Source organism: Anthonomus grandis, chromosome 1 (assembly GCF_022605725.1).
Source record: "Anthonomus grandis grandis chromosome 1, icAntGran1.3, whole genome shotgun sequence".
Lineage (NCBI taxonomy): Eukaryota > Metazoa > Arthropoda > Insecta > Coleoptera > Curculionidae > Anthonomus > Anthonomus grandis.
The window spans coordinates 34,180,458-34,203,935 of record NC_065546.1 but is presented as its reverse complement, the minus strand read 5'-3'; the positions used below and the strand labels follow the sequence as shown (position 1 = coordinate 34,203,935).

At 33.1% G+C, this 23,478-nt stretch overlaps 1 protein-coding gene across 2 annotated transcripts in view; it reads left to right on the top strand.

Moving 5' to 3' along the window:
- Positions 1–4,634, top strand: part of LOC126734667 (tyrosine-protein phosphatase non-receptor type 4) — a 38,336-nt gene extending 33,702 nt beyond the window's left edge. For both annotated transcript variants that reach the window (XM_050438380.1, XM_050438371.1), the window contains exon 17: positions 3,889–4,634. In XM_050438380.1, the coding sequence (XP_050294337.1) occupies positions 3,889–3,996 (108 nt within the window). In that variant the 3' untranslated portion in view covers positions 3,997–4,634. The remainder of the gene's footprint in view (positions 1–3,888) is intronic.
- Positions 4,635–23,478: the final 18,844 nt, after the last annotated feature.

Sequence of the window (23,478 nt, the reverse complement as noted above, 5' to 3'; positions counted from 1 at the left end):
ACCCATGTTTCATCCATGGTTATGAAACGACGCAAAAATTCTGCTTTGTTGCTATTAAATTTCGCTAAACACTCAATTGAAACATCTTCACGACACTGTTTTTGCTCGAGTGTGAGCAAACGCGGCACCCATCTTGCACACAGCTTTCTCATGTCAAAATTTTCACTTAATATGCGATGTACCGCATTTTTTGAAATGATAGTAGGCAGTCCACTAGCTCGCGCACTTTCAGTCAACGATCATCCATCCAGTACCACATTGTGAATTTTCTTTAAAATTTCTGGAGTCGTCAGCTCATTTGGTCGACCACTGCGATGCTTGTCTTGGCAGCTCGTACGGCCTCATTTAAACTCTGCTACCCAATATTTTACTGTTATTAACGAAGGAGCAGACTCACCCAGAGTAGAATCCAGTTCAGCTTCTATATTGGTTGGGCTGAGGCCTTTCAAATAAAAGTATTGTATCACATAACGATGACCAATTTTCTCCATTTTCACAAATTCACTAAAGACGTTCACTATTGATGGCTGCCAAACAAATACTAAACAACGTGGCGTCTTCAAACTTAAAACATATGCTTTATAGATTGTATACTTTCTATAATAATTATAATACTTTGATATTTTTCAAACTACTACCGACATCTCTAGGTCAGGCCGGGTACTTCTGGGACCACCCCCGTAGGTCCCGGTATTGTTCCTTGAGGAACTCCGATGGATACATATAATGGATCACTATAGGTATTTTCTGTTTTAAGGACCTGCTCTCTCTTTTCAAAACAACTTTCAAATAGCTTTAGTGCTATACCTCTAATACCATAATGATTTAAAGTTTGAAGAAGATTTGTGTGCGGTATCGTATCAAAGGCTCTTGCCAGATCAATGAAAACTGCAATACTTTTTTTACCAATATTGAATTTTTTTGTTATTTCTGAAGTTAATTTATATACTGCATGCGATGTATTCAGGCCCTCTGTAAATCCATACTTTTTTTTCCGAGAATATGCCAAGTGAGTTCAGAAATGTTGTTAAGCGGTCTTTTATACATTTTTCTAAAATTTTTGCAAAATTATTTATAAGCCTAATTGGGCGATAATTCTCAATCTTATTAGTTAAACCTTTTTTATGTATTGGAGTATCGCAGATTGTTTAAAGTAAGCTGGTATTTGGCCACTTGTGAAAATTAAATTAAAAAAAAAAAAGCTTAAAGGAGTTGAAATGAATTTATTTGTTAATTTGAGTATATTAGTAGAAATTTGGTCTAAACCTGGTGAATTATTTTTTAAAGTAGCTATATGTTTAATAATCTCGTTTTGGCTTACTAGGGTCAAATACATGGAAGAATTTGAAGACTGAATTATTTGGGAAATTTGATTGCAGACTCAAATTCCATAATTAAAGTGTGCAGTAGGCTGTAATCAGGATGCTATGTCCTTAGAATAATTTCTAAGAACTTATACGTTTACATTGCAAAAAATGCTTATCATGCCCTTGTGGAGTCACATCTTCGCTATGGGATTTGTTTCTGGGGATCATATGTGCCCACTATCTCTTTAATACAGTATTTGTTCTGCAAAAAAGAGCAATTAGAGCCCTTTGGGGAGCGAGGTGTCGTGTATCTTGTCGGCATCTTTTTGTGCAAAATAGAATATTGATCCTTTGTTGGTTATATACAGGGAGTCCGAAAAGTCAACAATAATACTGAAGGGGCTGATGGAGCAACTCATAAGCACCCAGAAAAACATAAAATGATCTTAGTAAAAAATCGATGGTTTTCGAGATATTGGCATTTTATTGGAAGTCACCAAAATCCTACTCTTGGATCAGATTTTCGATTGTCACGCCTTAAAAATAGATATTTTTTAGAATCTCTTTTTAGCTATGCAACACTGAATAGTCATTTTGCTGATCAAAGACAAACGTTAAACTAGACCGCCAAAAAATTTAATAAGAAATCTGTTCTAAAATAAATATTTATTTATTATTTGTATTACTTATTTTTAATTTTCTAACTTTGAATTTGGCCGCTCATACTGGACCAAAAAAATTGTACGGCAACCTGGCTAATACCTTAAAAACTTTGCTCATTTAATCTACTTTTTAAAATTACCTAAATGTTTTTTTAACAGTTTACTATTATTGTGTTATAGTAAAAAATAACCCTAATTCACCTTATGATATCATTGTAAAAAAATTAAACAAATTTTTAATTTTTCCATTTTTACACATTCACTTAAATCTTCAGTCTTGGGCTTCTTCCTTTTACACTTTTTTTCCTTCTTGGAAATAAGATTGTTCTTGTTTTCATATACAACCTTTTGCACCATTCTTAAACTAATTCCAAGCGCTTTAGCTACTTCTTCTTGTACATTCTTAGGCAACCCTTTATTTTCATTTTCCTTCTCGAAGTAATTAATAACATTAAGTACCATTTTTTTGGCTGGAGGATTTAGAAATCCACAAAAAGGCTTTTTCTTTTCCATAATTTGAAATTTAAATTATCTTGTGACAAATAATGTCATCCGTCAATCGAAACGAGACAGGCATGTTTGTTATGAAAGTAATTGTTTTAGAACCACTGACATTTATCATTTTATCTTCTTTTGCTACATTAACGCTGCATATATCTGTTTCGTTTATCTGACGCGTTGTAGTTAAAAAACGTTTTTGCGCAAATTGAAATGAAACGTAACTATAAAAGTTTGTCGTTGATAATCCGATACACCCGCACGATAAGAGCGATTTTGACTATATTTCATTTTCTTATAAATATCGCACCGTCCAGTATTAAATCCATAGAAATCATTTTTCCTGTTCCTGGACATTCATATTTACCACCTGATAGGGTATTCGGTAGAATTGAAAAGGAATTAAAAAAAATGTCGACGATTATCGATCCTAAAATATATTTGGATTTATTTAAAAAACACGGTACTGTAGTAAACTTAGGCCAAGACTGTCTGGTTATGGACTGGAAATCTGAAGTTGACGATTTTTTAAAAAATGTTAGCTCTTGGCATTTTAAGTTCTCCTTTGCTAAAAGGTTTATATTGACTAAAAACTCTGGTGAAAATAATATTATGGTTAGAGGAGAACAATTTTGTCAAACAAACAAACTCGGATACTGGGGTACCTGGGGTAAGTCGATTTTAAAATAGGGAAAAAAATGGGATCATTTTGCTCCAGACACCGTTCCAATGGGAGCCACTGGATGTTGATAATTTACTAGAAAAACATTTTGGAAATAAGTGGAAGAGGAAAGAGGATTTAAAGTTTTATAAAGATGTCTTAGATGGAATATCGCAGCCATTGATAGGACCTAATTCTGTAGTTCCAGAAGATCAATTTTGAGAACCACGAGAAGCAGAAGATGAAGGAGAATTAAGAATGTAACTTTTAAGACTTTTGTACTTTTAAAAATATAGATGTCCCTTCTCAAACTCGGCGTTGTTTTATTTTTTTTGCAGCATAACTTGTCAAATCCAAAATGACTAATCAAAACTTGTCTTATCCATTTTTGTTTATTTATTTTAGCCGATTAAGGATATTCTACATTTAAATAAATTGATGTGAGTGTTTTCTAAAAACTCATTTTATATTATTATTTATTTTTTGTCATTGTATCCAAAAAAATAACTTTAGTAGAGGTTTTTCTGAATTTGCGTAGAACGACTTAATATGGATAAGACGAGTTTTGCTATGAGACGCCTCATATATTTGGCAGTTTTTTAAAAGTTTGACGTTGATTTAGCTTTTTCAATCTATTATTCCGTTTTACATTATTGGTATAATGGAATTAAAATGAAACACCCTGTAGTTGTTTGTTCTATTAGATAAAGTATTCTTAATAGTAAAAATTATAAAAAACTAATTCAATAATCCATTTCAGAGTCAATATAGATTCGTGTGTGAAAGTGTTTATGAAGCATATACAGAGAAAGTCGCCGAATCGGAAGAAACTGAAAAGGGAGAAGAGGTAGAACAAGAAACAAAATGAATAGCTTTATTGTATTGTAAGTTTTTAATTATTTTTTTTAATGATTTTCCTAGCGACTAATAAAGAAATAATATCTATAAAATGTTCAGCAGAGACGTGTGCAAGTGTGAAATAACTAAAGTTTATATTATATAAATGTTGACAAGGATTCTTCCATTTAGGCTCAAAAAAATAATAATCCGTCTTAAAGTATACGGAAAACTGTATAAATATGTCCAAAGAAGTCTTAAAATTAAGTCTTTCGTGTCCTAAGTTACTGTTTGTTTAAATTGTATCAGTATTTATATTAATTAGAGTGCCAATAGTTGATTTTAATTAAAAAAAAAAGTAACGTTCTTATATATTTCAGGCACCCCAGTTTTATTCGATAATCTTAGATTTAGTTTTATCCTCGTATGATTTTATTTTTTGTCTTTCTAATTACAAAAAAAATATTTTTAAAACAAATTAATTTGTTGCTGTGAAGTGCGCTAGTTCGACAAAAAAAAAGAGGCACAAACGTGTGCAATAACTGTTTATAATTTATATCATAATAATTATATCTATATATTATATATTTTGTACTTTTTATAAGACACCATAGGAATGTTGTAATTTAAAAAGTGGAGACAGTGACAAATAGAAATTTATGTACTGAATTCTAAGCCTTTTTTTTATACTGTTTGTTTATTCTTATTCCATGTCTGTCATTATCGATATTTCAGTTTTAATTGATACAATATAGTTTTTTCATGGGCTGTATTTGTTTACTATAGCCTGCATTCACTAAAACTTATCCAAGTTATTTTAAGGCATTTTAGAAAAATAAAGAAAATACAAATAAGAAATACCTTTTTATTGACTGAAGAGAATAAATTGACCTGAACTAACTAAAAAGACTGAAGAAATAAAAAATAAGCAACTTCTTCAACATTAAGAAAAATTACTCCTTAATACTGTAACTAAATGATAAAAAAAGCAAATTATTTATAGTTTGAAAAGGACCTAGAAAGGAGAAAAATAATTTTGACTGTTTGGAAAAAAACCAGAAGCTTCTTTTAACCAGCTGAAATTATTAAAAAACCATTTAACATACCTGGAGAAAATAAATAAATGCTTCAATTTCCTGGGAAAACTAAGAGAAATTACTTTTTAATGTCTTAAAACCAAAAGAGATTTGAAAAAATTACTTTTAACTGCCTATGAAGAGGAAAGAAAGAAAGAAGAAAGAAAATGTGCTATATTACGTAAGAATAATCTTGTGTACAAGCATCCTACAAGCTAAAAAAACAAAACAAAAATACAATTTCAAAAATTGACAAAACAATGAACAAAATTAAACACAAGAAGACAAATCGTTTTGAACATACTTGAATTAAAGATAACTAAATAAAACAATCAATTACTAAATTAAGGTAAACTTGTTGACAAAACTAGAGTAAAAAAAACTTTCCAACATGTCCAAGGTTAAAACCTATCATTAAAAAAGTCATCCAGGTTATAATATGCCTTAGCCAATAAAAGCATCTTTAATTCTCTTTTAAATTTCTTAACATCCGATATATGTCTAACACATAGAGGAACATGATTGTAAATTTTTTTACTTATGTAAATTAATGAGTTTTTGTTAAGGGAAGACGTAGGAATAGGTAGGGGAACATCATTTACACGATGAGTCAAATGGCCAGTGTCAGAGGGTAGTTTGGGAATTTTGTGAATAAGAGCAGCTGTTTCTAAGTTAAAGAGTGAAAAAAGAGTTAGGATTTTTTCAGAAATGAAGAGGGGTTTGCAAGAATCTCCTAACTTAGCAGAACACAGGTATCTAACTGCTTTTTTTTGAATAACAAAGATAATGTTAAGTAGCCCCTTATTGGTTAAACCCCAAAAAGGCAAGCCATACCGAATATGAGATTCAATAAGTGAAAAGTACACTGAACGTGCAACCACCCCTTCCAGCTCTTGTTTTGCCATTCTTACTGCGAAACATCCAGAAGATAATTTCCCAGCTAAATGTAAAATATGATCTTCAAACCGAAGGCGACCATCAATGGTAATTCCTAGGAACTTGCAGCACTCTTTATTCTGCAGGAGGGAATTTTCGTTAAACATCAGACCCTGAACATTGCACTTAAACCCCATAATAGACGTCTTTCACTGAACCTTGAACCTGAACACTGAACACTGGGGAACGCCGCATTTCAGGGATCTAGAAGCAGACAAAAGCCCAGACACTGTAACCTTCTGAGTACGATTTTATAGATAGGACTCAAGCCATCGCAACGCTACGCCCCTAAAACCATATTTATCGAGCTTAGATAACAGTATTCCATGATCCACACAGTTAAATGCTTTGGATAGATCACAAAACACTGCCGTCGATGACTCTCCAGAATTCAAGGACACATAGACGCTATCCAAAAAGTCAAAAACAGCATCATGAGTCCCTTTACCGGCTTGAAATCCAAACTGATTTGCAAACAAAATGCCATTATGATGTAAAAAGGACAAAATTCTGCTTTTTGCAAGTTTTTCAACTATCTTAGAGAGGGTAGACAAAATAGAAATGGGACGGAAATTACAAGGCTGATCCAAATCTCCACCCTTATGAAGAGGGATAACCACTGGGAAAAATGCCAATATGTAAAGAATTGTTTATGGCAGAAACTAAAGCATTTAAGGCTGAATCAGGTTAAAAGAGTAACAACCGAAGATATCCCATCAGCTCCAGATGATTTATGGTTTTTTAGGCGTTTGAATTCATTTTTTACTTCGGTAAGATCGACAGGATGAAAGAAAAATGAATGCTCAACCGACACTTGTTGAAGATAGTGTAAGGGATCAATGTTACTACGAATGCCCTTGAGCAAGATATTAGGTATATCACAATAATAGTCGTTTAAAATGTCAGCTCTTAAATCCGATTCAGATACTTTTCTATGGCAATGTCTTAAATCATTAATAATCGACCAACACTCTCTTTGCCTATTTGATGACATATTTAAGCGATCCCTATAATAATTAGATTTTGCTGCTTTAATTGTCTTTCTGTACAGACTACGGTATTTCTGATGATATACAAGGATATTTTCATTTGTGGTATATTTGCACAATTTAGTCAAAAAACTGAGGTTTTTAGCTGAAATTCTAGGACCCATGGTTTTCGTTTCTTAGTTTTAAGCCTCATTTTAGGAAAGCACTGATTGATCTTATCACACAGAACTTGAAAAAATAAAGTATGTGGGTCAGAAGCCGTTTCAAGTGCATTCCAATTTACCGAAGCTGTAGCAGCAGAAAAAGCATTTAAATTTCTCCTGCTGAAAATTCTTCCCGTATAATGAGATGAAGATAATACAGTATTATATGGCATTTTAGCAAGAACAGCTTCATGGTCGGAAATACCAGATGGGAGTACTGTGCATAAAACGTCATCAAAATTTGTACAGAAATAGTCACTTGTAGTTGCAGATGAAGAAGTTATTCGTGCGGGAGAAAGAACGTGCATTTTCAAGTCTTAAGAATTTAAAATACTTAAAAGAGAAGTACGTGGCAAGGTTTCATCAGTGTAGTTGATATTAAAGTCACCAGCCAATATAACCTTAGAGTGTAGGGACAACTGGGATAAAAGAGAATCAAGTTTGTCCAGAAACATAGCAATATCTCCTGTAGGTGGCCTATAAACACAAAGAATATATATATTAAAACGCGTACAAAAAGAAAGAGAGAATTCAAAAACATTCTCTAACAGAAGATTATCATACTTATCAATATTACAAAAAATCGTTTCAATTGTTTGCCTAGCCAAGATCATGGTTCCTCCATGTCAGATATTAATCAGATATTAAAAAACATAAATCACACCAATCAGATATTAAAAAACATTCACTAGGCCTCAACCAGTGCTCAGTCAGAAGTACAATATCAGGAAAATTACATGTGTCCAGCAAAAGATGAAGCTCATCCATCTTGTTTCTTAGGGATTGTATATTAAGAATAAAGATACTTAAGCTTTTCGAAGAGCTAATTTCAATCTTACTAGTAGAATATGAACATGAATGAGATTCAACCTTCGTGGACATGTATATAAAAAAGAAGAATTCAATTCACGATCAGTAATCAGTTCAGACTCATTAATTTGATGATTCAAAGACAATTTATTCGATGAAATATTAATTTTAAAATATTTGAAAATATGTGCATGTAATAATGATGCCAAGTCGGAACCAAAGTTACTGGCGTGATTAGACTCTAAAATCCCATACAGATTAATGTTATTTGCATGAAAAGTACGATAAAGATCCTTATTACTATTATAGATAACATTATGGTTTAAATAAGTATAAGGGCTTGTCATCACTAAAGTGTTTGTATCAACATGATTTTGAATTAAATTTTTTAAAACGTCAGATGAAGAACAATTCCATTTAACATTACTATTAAAAAATCTTCTTTCGTAAAGGCCTTAACTAAATTTGATGCTGTCCTAATCACTTCACTGCTTGAACTGCCCGGCTTCAGGAAATACTGGACCTTGTAGTAAGCTTCAAACTTTAAACGTAAATGTTTTAGGAACACTCTGCTACAATTTCCACCAACAAAGAGAAGCCGAGGTCGACTATCGTCGGGCAAAGCATTTTAGTGGTTTGGAAAAAGTTAAGTGACTTCAGTGACCTCAAATAAATAGAAATTCTCCTTCAAAAATTAGAGAAATTACAGATAAAAAACTTCAACTGCCAGGAATAAATAAAAAAGTTTATTTTCAAAAATGAGTGCTGAACTCAAAAAAAATGCTTATTACCCAAAGACAGACAAAAAAAATACTATAATTCTCAGAAAATAATACAAAACAAATTAAATTTGGTTGAAAAAAATAAAAATGTCTTCAACTGCAAGAAAAAAAAACACTTTAACTTCCTGTAAAAATTGATGTTAAAAAGCTTGCCTGGAGAAAAAAATAATTATCTGAGAAAAATTAACGGAATTGACTATACTCTATTTCAGAAGTGTATAGAGCAATAAACTGGGGAATTCCGTTCTGTTTGGCTACATTTCGTGGTAGTTCATAGGCGCAGGTACTTATAATATTTTTGAATTTAATTTTCACGGATTAAATGCCTTTATTTTGAAAGAGATTAAATACTAAATAAATACTTTTAATCCTTTTGTATAGGTACCTATCTTTTAACGCTTTGTAACATGCAAAAATGGGGTCAGGTAATATATACAGACTATAAATACTTTTAAATCATATTTTAAACGTTAGTAGTCACTGCTACGCTGTAGTGTAATCACAATATTATTATCCCAATATTTAAAAAATGGAGGTATTCAGTCCAACGAAAAGATGTACTAAAAATTCTCCACTATCGCTGAGTGAAAAAGTTATTATTTTAAATGTACATGATTGCATAAAACACGATTACCCTAGTTTTACTGTGCAAGAAATTGTTGAAAAATGTTCTCGAATGAGTGGAATTGGAAAGTCCACCATTTTCAAATTGTTGCGGGAAAGAAAAGTAGCAGGTCAAGTGGAATCTCCCAAGCAAAAGCCAGGACGACCTACAAAAGTCCTTGATGAAAATGCTAAATGTATAATTCGAAGAAAAGTTCACTCTTTTTATTTTAAAAAGGAAATACCCACCCTAGACAAAATTTTAATGGAGCTTGGCCGAGATGACAGTATTCCGTTGATAAGTAGAAAACTTTTATGCAAAACTTTAAAAAATATGGATTTTGCCTGGGAAAAGCATAACCGCAAAGCACTTTTACTGGAGAGCGACGAAATTGTTTGTTGGAGACGACAATACTTGAGAAGTATTAAGCAGTACCGCAGGGAGCAAAAGAAAGTTTTTTATCTTGATGAGACGTGGATTAACGAAGGTTATATAGTCCAAAAAATGTGGCAAGACAAAAATATAACCAGTGCTCGCCAAGCTTTCATAGAAGGCCTGTCTACGGGTATTAAAGTACCTTCGGGAAAAGGAAAAAGACTTATAATCACACATATTGGAAGCGAAGAGGGATTTTTAAAAGAAGGTCTGCTAACCTTTGAGTCGACTCGCACAGGAGATTACCATGAAAACATGAACTCAGACGTTTTCGAGGACTATTTTGGTGAAATGATAAAATTTCTTCCGGCTAATTCGGTGGTGGTTATGGATAACGCAAGCTATCATTCACGGCGAATAGAGAAGACGCCAACTTCAAGTTGGAGAAAGCAAGAAATTATCGATTGGCTGACTGCAAAAGGTATTGCGTTTGAAGCAAATTTGATAAAAAAAGAACTGCTGGCAATAGCAAACTTACACAAAACTCGTTTCATGAAATACGCCGTGGAAGATATAGCCGAAAAATATAATATAACTGTACTGCGCTTACCGCCATATCATTGCGAACTAAATCCTATAGAACTGATATGGGCGCAGGTAAAAGGATTTGTAGCAAGACAAAACACGACTTTTAAAATGAAAGATGTTAAGCTACTGTTTGATCAAGCCATTACGGAAGCGACACCAGAGAATTGGCGAAAAGCAGCATGTAATTAAGCAAGAGGACAAAATGTGGGATCTTGACAACCTCATCGATCAGACAGTCGATCCTTTAATTATAATGTCAAGAGGTGATGACAGTTCGTCAGATGACGAAGAAGACTACAATCTATTATAATTTAAAATTGTTATACACTGTTCAGAGCAATTCAAAAAGTGCCAGATCCAAAAGTGACATTTTCAACTGTTTTACTCTACATATTATGTTCAATAAATTTGTGAAAAAAATATATTATTCCATTTAAACAAAAGTAACTTTCTAAAATAAAATAGCATTTAAGTACATTAATTATAAGGTAAAAAACAAGTCCCAGTTGCACGCCTTTGGCGAACCGTTTTCAATGTTTATCAGTGGGTAACAATGGGCAAAACTCATAAATTGACCCAAAACCGGGTGGCACTACCTGCAATCAACGAAAAGAAAGAATTTTACATTGAAACTAATACCCAACTAAGGTAGTGGCATAAAATATTGGTGGATCACCAGGTACCACTTTTGCATACCTAATGAGGTTTTATTGCTCTACACACTTCTGAAATAGAGTATAGAAAAATTAACAGAAAATGATATATCTATCTGAAAAAAAAAAATAAAAATAGGTTCAACTACCTAAAAGAAGTATGGACTAAAAAAATTATTGTACCCCAAAAGCATATAAAAAATTAATTTAACTGCCAGAAAAGAATAGAAAATCAAATAAGTTGGCTGGCAAAGTTAGAAGGCTTTTTTGCCTGGAGAAAAAAATTTAATTCCCTGAAAAAAACAGAAAATTAAAAATCTGAGAAAAAAATTAAAAATAGTTTTAACTACCTGGAACACAACAGGCTAAAAATGAGTTCAACTGCCTTGACAAAACATCTATTTGCCTTGAAGTGTTAAAAAAAAGCGTAATTTAATAACTGCCGGGAAGAAGGTCAATAGTATGGTCCCGGATGCTGTTTACCTGCATATATTTCCAAATTAGATGTATAAAAGTTTTTTGAATCAACCATGACCAAATTTTTTATTCCGTAAAGGGCCAGTTTATTTTTGATATATTGCCGAAACCCACATCGCCCACGGAAGGCTTCTAACATTTCGTCTGTTGTCACATTCTCTGATACGGTATACATGTTTTGACATTTTTGGACAAAATCTTCAAACATGTCACGAACTGGAGCTAATTTGTCTTCTAATTTTCGCTTTTGGCGATCCAAAATATTGTCGAAACGCAGACATCTCATCAAAAATTTAAATCGAGATATCGACATCACAGCAGGAAATATATCCAAACCCATACCATCAGTTGCCCATAAATCGTATATGTTGACATGTGACGACTTAGCAACTCCAGCCAGGTACAAAAGCCCGATAACGTCTTTTATTTCATGTAAATTTGTATGCAAAGCATCTCGTTCACGTGAGTACTGGCGTTTAATTTTATCAATGTAAATGTTGGAGTAATCTACAATTTTTTGAAGCAAATCATTAGATAAAAAAAGACTAAGAGATTCTAGAGGCGTCTTTGCATGCTTCGCTTCAGGACGTACTCCTGGTTTGTGTCGATCAGTTGTGTTTAGGCGTCCGCACATTTTGACTTGGTCGATCTTTATTCCATTTAGTTCCGTCACGTCCGACATAGTTCCGCACAAAATTGGAAAGGGGAATATCATCAGGTATGTTCATTATTGCTTCATTTTCTTCAAAAGGATCCTCCTCTGAAGCCGAGTCGTGATCACTAATGTGTAGATCATCTTCTTCATCTGTTTCCTGACCTCCTAGAATATCTTCGCCTTGGTCACTTTCTAACTCGTCGTACCATTTCAGCAACTGATCTTCAGTTTTTTTATCCATTTGTTAGAATAATATTATGCCTGCAAAAAATATGTCAATGCAGACATCACCTAAATAATAAAAAAATAACACTTACCTGTTGGTAACAAAACACTGAAAAACTGGAACGTAACCGCTCGCGCTATGGGTAAATTTTACCCAGCCAAGAACAATAGCAGACAAAAAAATTTTAAGCGTCCGGCAGCGATGGTCATCGAAACGAAACTGACGAATAATCTATTTTAGGAAGGTACTATAGGTGGGGGGCGGATATTCGCGCGTTTCACAAAGATACGGACCAAAGAAAAAGGCATGGGTATATTTTACCCAAGCGCGTGCGTTCTAGGGTTAAAATTGTTCAGTTCTGTAGAAATTATTAGGAAGGCTTTAACTGCCTGGAAAATACCGATAATAAATATCTATTTTCGAAAATTAGGAAAAATAAACAATGTGACTAAGGAATTATTTATAATTCTGGAACAATGAATAATAGCTGGAAAGGCTTAAAAAACTGCCAAATACAATAATTCTACCTGCCTGAAAGAAATAAAAAAATATATATCTGAAAAAAAATACTCTAAATTAAATTAAAAGCTTTTATTTCATAAAAGAGCAATGGAAAACGTTAAAAGAGAAAACAGAAACATCTTCTCAGCATTATACATATTGGTTTTCAATTTAAAACTTTTTTTTACCACAATACAAAGCAAGTGAAAAAAAAGATATAAAATGTTTCAAAGGCAAATAGTAAAACTAAATGATAAGGACAGATGCATTATTAAGAATTTCTATAAGTTCTATGGTGCGAAAACTACTACACTCTGAAATATTATTTTTAAACATACAATAATTCATCTTTTTTATATGAATAGGCAATTAATTGAACAATTTTACACCAGTATAACAAGGATTCTTTACGAACAGTGCTAGATTGTAATCAGGCACTTTCAAAGTGGTATTAAATCTCGCAAAACTGTTTAAATGTTGCTTAACATAGATCGATATTTCTCGTACATTGAGGATGGGAATAGTGAGAATATAATATTTTTCTAATAATTTTCTATAAAAATGCCCAATACCTACAACAGCAATATTTTTTAAGGATTTTTTTTTACACTCAAAACACTCTAGTCAAATTAGAATTAGATGCTCTTAAAAAAATAAGCCCGTGATAGAAAGTGAGCAAGGTAGTAAGATAAAACACTATTTTGGCTTGAAAAGTCTCTTAAGATGAAAATGCAGCAAGTTCAGAAAACAAGTTATCTATTTGACAGACAGTTCCAGTTTAAAGCAGAGTCAATGTAATATCCTGATATTTCAGTTTTTGTTACTTGAGCAGGAGATTTTCTTGACTTCTAACTAAGAAACTTTCATTTATTTATGTTCGAGGTGTAAAATTGATAAAAATGGTTTTATCTGCATTTTAACGCAATTTTTTTCTTAAGAAACCAACCTTCAAATACACAAAGCACATTACCAGGGAAAAAGTAATAATAATAACCTCAACTGCTTGGAAAAAACCTGAAATAGCAAAATCATTAATCATTGTATAGGGTTACAGGTTATACGTTAAAAATAAGCTAAATATAAAATAAAGATATCCTTGCCTTATTAAATGAATATAAATCTGCAATATTTTAAATAAATTAATAAAATAGACAAAAACTTCTTCCTTTAAAACAAAATTTGTTGAAACAAAATATATTCCTAAATAAACGTGGGAAATTATAAATGAAGAGCTTGACTGTATAAGCAAAAGCCAAATAAGGATGAGAATAATACAATTGACTAATATAAAAAAGATGTAACAAATATTTTTAATAATTTTGTATGTATATGTAGGAAGTCAATGTTCATTTTTAGCGCCTATAACCAAGTGGGAAGTTCTTAAACATATAACAACTCGGAAAAATTTGTCTGCTCCAGGATTAGATGTCTATCATCAGGGATAACAAATTAATGGGTTTTATCAATACATCTTGTAACGTTCTAGTGCCTCTTAAAATGTTACAAAACAATAAGAGAGAACCTTACCAGAAAACCGTTTACAAAACAACAGTTGTATTATTATTGACCTATTGTCATAATTATGTAGTTTAAAGTTTTTGTAAATCCAAGTTTTGTCCCATTCTCATGTATCTTAATATGATATTTTTATTCATTTTTAGTCGCTTTAACCTTGTCTGAGGCACTAGAACTATAAGATACACAACACAACCCCTTAATTTGTTATCCCTGATGATGGACATGTTATATGTCCGAAATATGTCGGATTAATAGTTTTAAAATAAATTTAGTGGAGGATGACCGAAATACTTTTAATTACCCATTGATCTATTAACTCCACTGCAAGAATGGACTACTTCTTCAACAATACAAAATAATATTTTAAGACCATTAACACATAGTTTAAGGAGTAATTCCGAAAGAATTTAAAAAGTCTGTTGTACCAATTTATAAAAGGAATAATAAATATTCTCCAGGGAATTATCGTTCCATATCACTTATTAATAATATAGCAAAATTACTTGAAGCCTGTATAAAGGATAGGATCTCAAAGCATTCTGAGAAAAATAGGATAAAACCTATTTTTATAAGTTATATTGTAATAAAAATTCAGTTTATAGTTTTAGATAGGTTAAATCAAGTATGCCTTATTTGAGGTAACAAATCATCTTTATAAGACAAATAATCAAAAACCCTTAACTATTCTTTTAGCTAAGTTAATATTTGGCTAAAGCAGCAAAAAAGGTAGAAGATTCATATGATACGTTTAAAAATATAAATTATGATGTTCCATGAGGTACCGTGCTGGAATCCTTCAGTTTTACATTAATGAACTTCTTTTTCTGGATACTTCAGGTAAACTAATATCGAAAACGCGGACGAAACTGAAAACAGTTTCGTCCGCGTAGTAAAAACTAGTATATAGAGTATATACAACTGGCAAGGTTCTGTAGAAAAGAGAAATCTTAGATTTTGCGAAGTTTCGTCAATGGCATCACTTAACCCATTAACGCCTAGCGTTACCACATGGCTACGGCAAACACGTGACTACTCAAAGTGCGATGGCATTGGCCAGGCGCTAGTAAATTTGTTGCGAACGTATCATATCACCAATCACAGTGTGCAAAAACCACGCGTTCGCTTAGTTTCCGTAAAAACGCCGATCTGTGTGTGTTTAGTGCGGTTAAATTTGATAGTTATTGAAACGTGATCAGTCGTGAAAATATGGATATACAATTCGAGTAAGTATAATTTATTTTTTATGTGTAATAGTGGAGGATATTTTGTTACACTGTGATGCTCAGAATACTATGGCTTATCGTTGGCCAAATTTGGAATAAAATCCATCCATCCTATGTTACCATATGGCAACACTAGGCGTTTGCACTCTAAGTGATTTCAAATAATTACAGATATGGCTTTTCACTTGCGGAAGCGCTTCATATGGTGTATAACGATGATCTTGACGGCGATATTTACATTGAACCACCAGAACCCAATGTAGACACAGATGAGGACTCAGCTGACGAGGACGATGGCGGGTAATAAGCCAACTTTTTATTGTAATTTGTTATTTCTTGATCATTTTTTTTTTCGTAGGCTAGTTGATAATTTGACAGCTCGACAGTTGCGAGCCCCGGCCGAAATAAGATTAGACAATAACGAGAGATTGGCCTCATATTAACCCAATATGAGGTTGAACGTGATGCAAATATAGCAGATCAGGAAACAAATACTGTGCCTACTCCGGTTCTTGTGCAGGAATACACAACTTGGCTAAAAGATAGGCGAAACCAGTCTAAATCATTTATACCTCAGTGGGAAAAAGGAGCAGACTATGCAGTTGTACCGCCAAAATATTTTCCACCACCAGATTATTCCAGATTTGAGCAAATGTCCGTAATTCAAATTTTCGAAGAGTTTATAGATGATGAATTTATAGAGCATTTGGTGTGTGATTTATAGAACACTCGCAGGTATGCATTATTTTTGCCATCTAAAAGGCAATATTGGAGCAGTGGCGAAGATCTTAAAAATTTAGCTGTGTCTCAAGCAATGCGCCGTGATCGATTCTTACAGATCACTCGGTTTCTTCATTGCTCTGATAATACAAAACTAGACAAAAATGATAAGTTCTTCAAGATTCGGCCTGTCATAGAAATGTTAAAGAAAAACTGTTTGAAAAATTTCGTTACAAAATTTGGCTTATGATGAGAGTATGGTTCGAAATTTCGGGCGACATAGCTGCAATTTATTCGTGGAATACCCATTAGATTTGGGTATAAAATTTGGAGCCTAAATACTACTTACGGCTATTTGGTAAATTTTGATGTTTATCAAGGTAAAAGTCCCAAATCTAATGCGGACTACGATTTATTGTTTGGCAAAGCTGCAAGCCCTTTGGTAGTAATGTTAGATGAATTGCCGCCAGAAAAAAAGGATTTGCGATATGAACTTTATATGGATAATTTGTTTTCAAACCCAGCGCTTTACTCATATTTGCAATTTCGTGGTTATTCTGCAACTGGAACAATTCGTGAAAACCGAATGCCCAAACAATGCCCCCTCATGAACAAAAAAATGTTTGTCAAAAAAGACCATGGATATTTCGAAACAGCCATGAAGAAATCCGATGGCCATTTGTATGTGAGATGGATGGATAACTCAGTGGTAACTATGACGTCTACTTCGCATGGAGCTCAAGAAATTGGACAAGTTAAAAGGTACTCACAACAACAAAAGAAAAATATAATGGTTACACGACCAAAAGTTATTGCGAAATATAATGCCCACATGGGAGGAACTGATCAGATGGACCAGAACCTTGGCTGCTATCGCATCGGTATTCGAGGTAAGAAATGGTATTGGCCTTTGGTAACCTGGATTTTTGATGTTGCTCTTCAAAACTCCTGGATACTATACAATCGATCTCGAAAACAAAAGGTTTCACAGTTAGAGTGTAAAAGAGAGGTGGCGGCCGTATACTTGAAAAAACTTCAAGTTTTGCCGAAAGGATCTGGGCGACGAGCTTCTGCATTGGAATCTTCAGATTCGCGAGTTTCGGATAATATCCGGTTTGATCGTTTTGACCATTTAGTTTAACAAACAACACAAAACAAACGAAGACGATGTGCACTCAAAACATGCAACTCCACAGTAAGAACCATGTGTTCAAAATGTGATGTAGCTCTATGTATTTCTTGCTTTGAAATTTTAGGTAGTGTAAAGTCCTAGCGTTGCCATATGGTAACGGCTAATATCTCAAAATGTAAGTAGCTAAAATTAAAAAACTAAATTTTTACAGCTTCCTGAACGTATTTTTAGTAATCTTAAAAGAGCATAAAAAAGTAGCATGAAAAAATTAATTCCGGCGCTAATGGGTTAAGAATAAACATTGGCAAAATTAGAATTATGACTTATAGTATTCTTAATCAGAATCAAATAAATATAAATGTTTTAAAGCTGAAATCATGCGATTGCACAGAACAACATGTATAAAGTAATTGGGCATTTTTATCGATTAAATCAAATCAAAACAATTTTATTACCATTTAGAAATACAAAAGAATTACACAAATAATATGCTTTTAAAGATTGAACAATATTTAACTACTTTTTATGATTAATTAATATACTTTTCTGGTAATCGGATCGGAGTGTACTGCGGTTTTATAAAACCGACACCGATGCGACTCAGCGCATGTGTCGTACAACCCATAAAGACAAACGTCGTGTAAAGACAAAATATTAGAAATAACAGTATGTGTACATTATAGCCTAAAATAACTTAATAGATAATACGTAAATTGTAGGAATCAGCGCAAAGGCAAGCTAGAACCATAGGAGAGGAAAGAGGCAAGACTAAAACTGACATATTTTATATATTAAGAATTTAGCTTTAAAGCAGCAATCAGCTAAGCAGGTCTATGACAGGTGAAGCCTCCACATATACCTACAGTGTGTCCAAGATAAGGATGTCTATCATGGGTATCTCGGCAGCTATAGGAGATACGAGGTTGATTAAATTAGAGAAAAATTGCGCATTTTAGAGTCTAACAATACGCCGTTTAGAAAGTTTTAAAATTTTGAGTAGTTCCGGAGATATTCGAGAAAAACCGAAATTTGCCGATTTCGTTTTTATTTTTTTCTGGCGTTATTTAAAGAGATATGAAAAAACAAAAGACACTTTCTCATGACCACTTTTTAAGCTCTAAAAAATAACATTGCGAGATTTTTCGTACGACGTTTCGTTTCGAAGAAACCATCATCAACTTAATTTTTTTATATGGCGCGTAAAAAAAGTACACCCTGTATAAAATTGCATATTTTATTACGATTATAACGATGACACAATATGACACAATATGTTCCTACAATATTTAAATGTTAAAATTTGGATTTTTATTAAATTCCGATGGTTTTGATGTAGCAGGCGGTCAAATGTCCGGTCAATAGGCGGTCCTATCCATTTTTCCGGAAATCTGTACGATAGATACTCTCGAACTATTAGGGCATTGTATGCGGGCGCACCATCCTGCTGAAACCAACAGTTTTTAACCTTGGCAAGCGGTAAGTTGTCCAAGGATTCTTCCAAATCGCGTTCCAATAAGTTCCAATACCGCTCCGAGGTAAGGGAATTATTGTAAAAAAAGGGGCGTATTAAATCTGTTCCAAAAATGCCAACCCCCATATTAAAACCGAAACGGTGCTGATGTCTAGCCATTCGGTGTACTCGGGGATTATCTCTTGACCAATAATGGGTGTTCTTCCGGTTAAAAATTCCAATATTTGTAACCATGCTTTCGTCGGACCAGATAATCCTATTGGGAAATGTTTCATCCTCCTGACACTTCCTGGTGTACCATTCACAAAATGTTCTGCCGTGACAGATTCTGAATTTAAACGGGTGGTATTTATGTTTTTTTAAAATGACATAAGCAGTAGATTTTGGTATTCCAGTGGTATTTTCAATTTGTCTAACTGCTTAAGATTGAAAACCAATCGTCCGAAAATTGTTGTACTAGGTTGTTTCCTGTCTGGATACTTATTTAAATACATACGACCAGCTTCAACGGCGTTGCTGAAGCATAGGATATAACATTTCAGTACATATCAAACTGTTCCTCAGGTAAAAAAGCGTCTTCCATTTTGTAACAAAAAAAACTAGCAACAAGACGCGAGTTCAAAAACACAATTTTACAAATTTATTAAATAATTAAAGCTATTTACATCACTTAAGATAAAAAGAATAAAAAATAATGGTTATAATAAAAACTACTTTGACATTTAATTTATATTTAATTTTGACATTTTCTCAACGTCATTATTTCACAGCCTACTACATCAAAACTATCGGAACTTAATAAAAAATCATTTTTTACAATTTAAATATTGTCGAAACATATTGTGTCATACGTCGTTGTAATCGTAAAGAAATATGCTATTTTATAAAGGGTGTACTTTTTTACGCGCCATATAAAAAAATTAAGTTGATGATGGTTTCTTCGAAACGAAACGTCGTACGAAAAATCTCGCAATGTTATTTTTTAGAGCTTAAAAAGTGACCATGAGAAAGTGTCTTTTGTTTTTCCATATCTCTTTAAATAACGCCAGAAAAAAATAAAAACGAAATCGGTAAATTTCGGTTTTTCTCGAATGTCGTCGGACCTACTCAAAATTTTAAAACTTTCTAAACGGCGTATTGTTAGGTTCTAAAATGCGCAACTTTTCTCAAATTTAATCAACCTCGTATCTACTATAGCTGCCGAGATCTCTATGATAGACATCCTTATTTTGGACACACTGTATAACTGCAGCAAGTGGTCCATTTAAAACATAATTCTTTATATGTAATAAAAAACTTCTGGGTGAACATTTTTTCATGTCCTTAGGCAGGTCATTCCACATCCAAATACTTTGTATATTCAAATGATTTTTCACAATCTGAACTTCTATGCATAGGGATTGTCAGTGGGTAAGGGTTTATAGTATTATATGAAACTTCCCGAGTGAAAAATAAATGTCTTAGAAATGCGGGTTGCCCAGTTTTGATAATCTTATATGTTAAATTATACAAAACTTGTACTGCTCATATTTCAAATTGAATTTGCATTTAAATAAGGAGTGATATGATTTCTAAATGGTATCTTAAATGAATACCTCATACAGCTAATTTTTATTTTTTTTAGATAAATAAACTGTTAAAGAATCACCATACACTCCGTACTCGATACTTCTCTGTAATCGAGTAATGATAAACAAGCACATCACACAGCCAATATTTTATTTTTTGTTATAGCTTGTTTTCGTACTGATGTAGACTTTTTAATCGGGCATGAGTATTTAGGGCATTTTAGTTTAAACGGGCTTAATTTTAATATTAACATGTGTTGCAAAAGTTAAATTTGAGTCGATTATTACTCCTAAACTGTTTTTCTCATAACAATGGGTATAGCTTCAGCCCATTAGATTTATTTTGAAGGTATACATAACATCAGTTAATTGATTTTTATTGCTTGTTACAAACACACAAGAATTCCAAGCATTTAGTTTTAAATTATGATTTTCAGCGAATGAAGCTAATTTTTCTAAATCACTGGAATTTTATTTTGAGCTATGTGCAAACCCGGTAGACCTGAGAGTCGTCTGCGTATTATTGCAATTTAGACGAATGTCGAAGTCCTCCATATCGGCCATATAAATATAAAAAAAGTAGTGGTTCAAATATAGAATCCTGTGGGATGCCTGTAGTTTATGGCAAGAAATTTGAATATTCTAGATCTGAATATTTTCTTATTCGAACACAGTGACAGCGATCTTCAAGATAAGATTAAAAAAATGTGGTGGTATTTCTTGAAAACCCAGAGTAGGGGAGAGTGTTCCACAATCAGACACAAAATCGATTTTGCTAAGTATTGACCTTGTTTATTGAACCAACCAAAATATGATTATCACTAAAATAAATTAAGGCTAAACATAAGTTTTTATGGTAGAACAAACATCATAAACCAAAAACTAATTTAAAAAAAGTTTGTTTAACAAAGGAAGGACAGTTGTCTGTTAGTGGAACACACATGTACCACATCCAAACACTGCATGTTCCACAATAAGACAAAAGGTAATAATGTTTTAACGAACTTCTAAACAGACGAAAAACAATGAAAAACACAAAGTCACGGTCTCACAACATTTACTTAAAGCTACACGTGTTTTGCTCTATTCAGAGCATCAACTTCTAAAGCTGAAAAATTTACTTCCAACTTCAAATAAGATTGCCGCTTTGTTGTTCCCACATGTGTTGGTTTTGGTAACACCATCTTAATGTTTTCCAAACATACCAATAAGACGTCTTCTATTTTGGGGTAATTGAAGCTGTTATTATACTTAACGGACTTTCTCAAAAATTTTACCTCGCATTCCTTATCCTTTTTACAGAACACTTCAGCTATGTAATAATTTTTTTTCTTTTTGTCCATAAATTTTATCAAAATAAACTCCAACTATAATCGCCAACTTCTGGCTCTTTATTAAGCTTATCTAGAAGTGGTGGTGGATCGATTTCTCCTACAAAATCAATATCATCATCGGAACTTTCGGTTACAAGCATCGCCGCGTCTTCATTTTCTTCGTCTGTTGAGTCTTCATCGATTACTTTTCTTTTCACGACCTTATTCTTCTTAACACTTTTTTTTCTTTCTCGCTCCATTTGTTTAGCTTCTAGGGCGATCTTTTCTGGAGTATCCGTGGCGATAATACTTTTAGCTTTTTCTCTCTTCTTTCTCTGATTTTTTCGTTCTTCAACTTTTGGGTATCCTTTAAATTGTCGTGGACTTACGAAAGTTTCTTTGTGATTTTGTGTAGGTGTTGTGTTTAAACTAACTGATACTGAAACTGAGGAGTCTGACATTATATTTTCTTCAATGCATTTTGATGTTGATGGTTGATTTGGATCCATAAGTCGTTGAGCTTCTTCATTGTTTTGATCCACATTCCTATCAGTTACGCTGCTAATTGCAAAGTCGTCATCTGTAAATATGAATTTATCGAAGGGATAAATCCCAGTTTTTCGAAATCCGGATTTGATATTACCGGGAGTCATCGATTTTTCAAATGCACAAGCAACACAGCCAGCGATATCAAAAATAGAAACAGGTATCCTAGGGTGCTCTAAAAGCCATGTTTGTAAGGCAGTATTGTAGAATGATTTAAACGAAAAAAACACCGAGACATCTAATGGTTGCAACTTGTTGGAAGTATGTGGCGATAAGGTCAAAATGATCACTCCATTTTCCTTGGCTAGATTTATTCCTTCTATCGTTAGATGACTCTCGTGATTGTCAAAAATTAGGAGAGAAGGGTTTTCTTTTGTGCTGGACGTCTGTTTAATGAAGTGCCTTACAACGCTTGGAAACAATTCACCAGTCATCCATCCAGAATCGGAAACCAAGTACCATGCGGTGCTCCATAAGTCATTCGAAGATTAAACTTTTTTCGTGGAAAAATCATGACTGGTGGTATTGTATTCCCAGATGCTGATATAATACAACAAGTGGTGACCAGTAAACCTCGTTCGGCGCTCGTGCAAGAAGAGACCTGCTTGATCCCTCTCTGAGCAACAATCTTTTTCGGTTTTTGGACGGTTGTGGTGGCAGTTTCATCTAAATTATAAATTCTTGTACCGCTGTAAAAATTTCCATGGTTCTGAAACACTTTTTCCAAATTTTTGAAAAAAAGTCCAACATTGTGTTTGTTGAATGATGTCGCTCTGGAGAGGTTATTTCTTTAATATCATTTTTGGCTCTGATGTCATTAATAATGCTCAAAAGACGTGTGGTAGTGTTAAATGATTTTCGGAAACCTGATTGACAGTCTGGGAATACGATTATTATATATAACTCCAAAAGTTCATTATAAATATGACGTTCTAAAATTTTTAAAACCACTCGTAAACTGCTGATAGGTCTAATATCTTAACAATCTTGAGGAGATGGTACTTTAGGCAAGAGGACAATAATACTAATAATAGCTTTTTTCCATTCACTTGGAAAACTGTTTTGCAAAATACAACAATTAATAAAATTTAACAAATGTTTCAGGCAGTAAGGAAGGCATAACCTAAGATCTTAAATCCATCAGTCT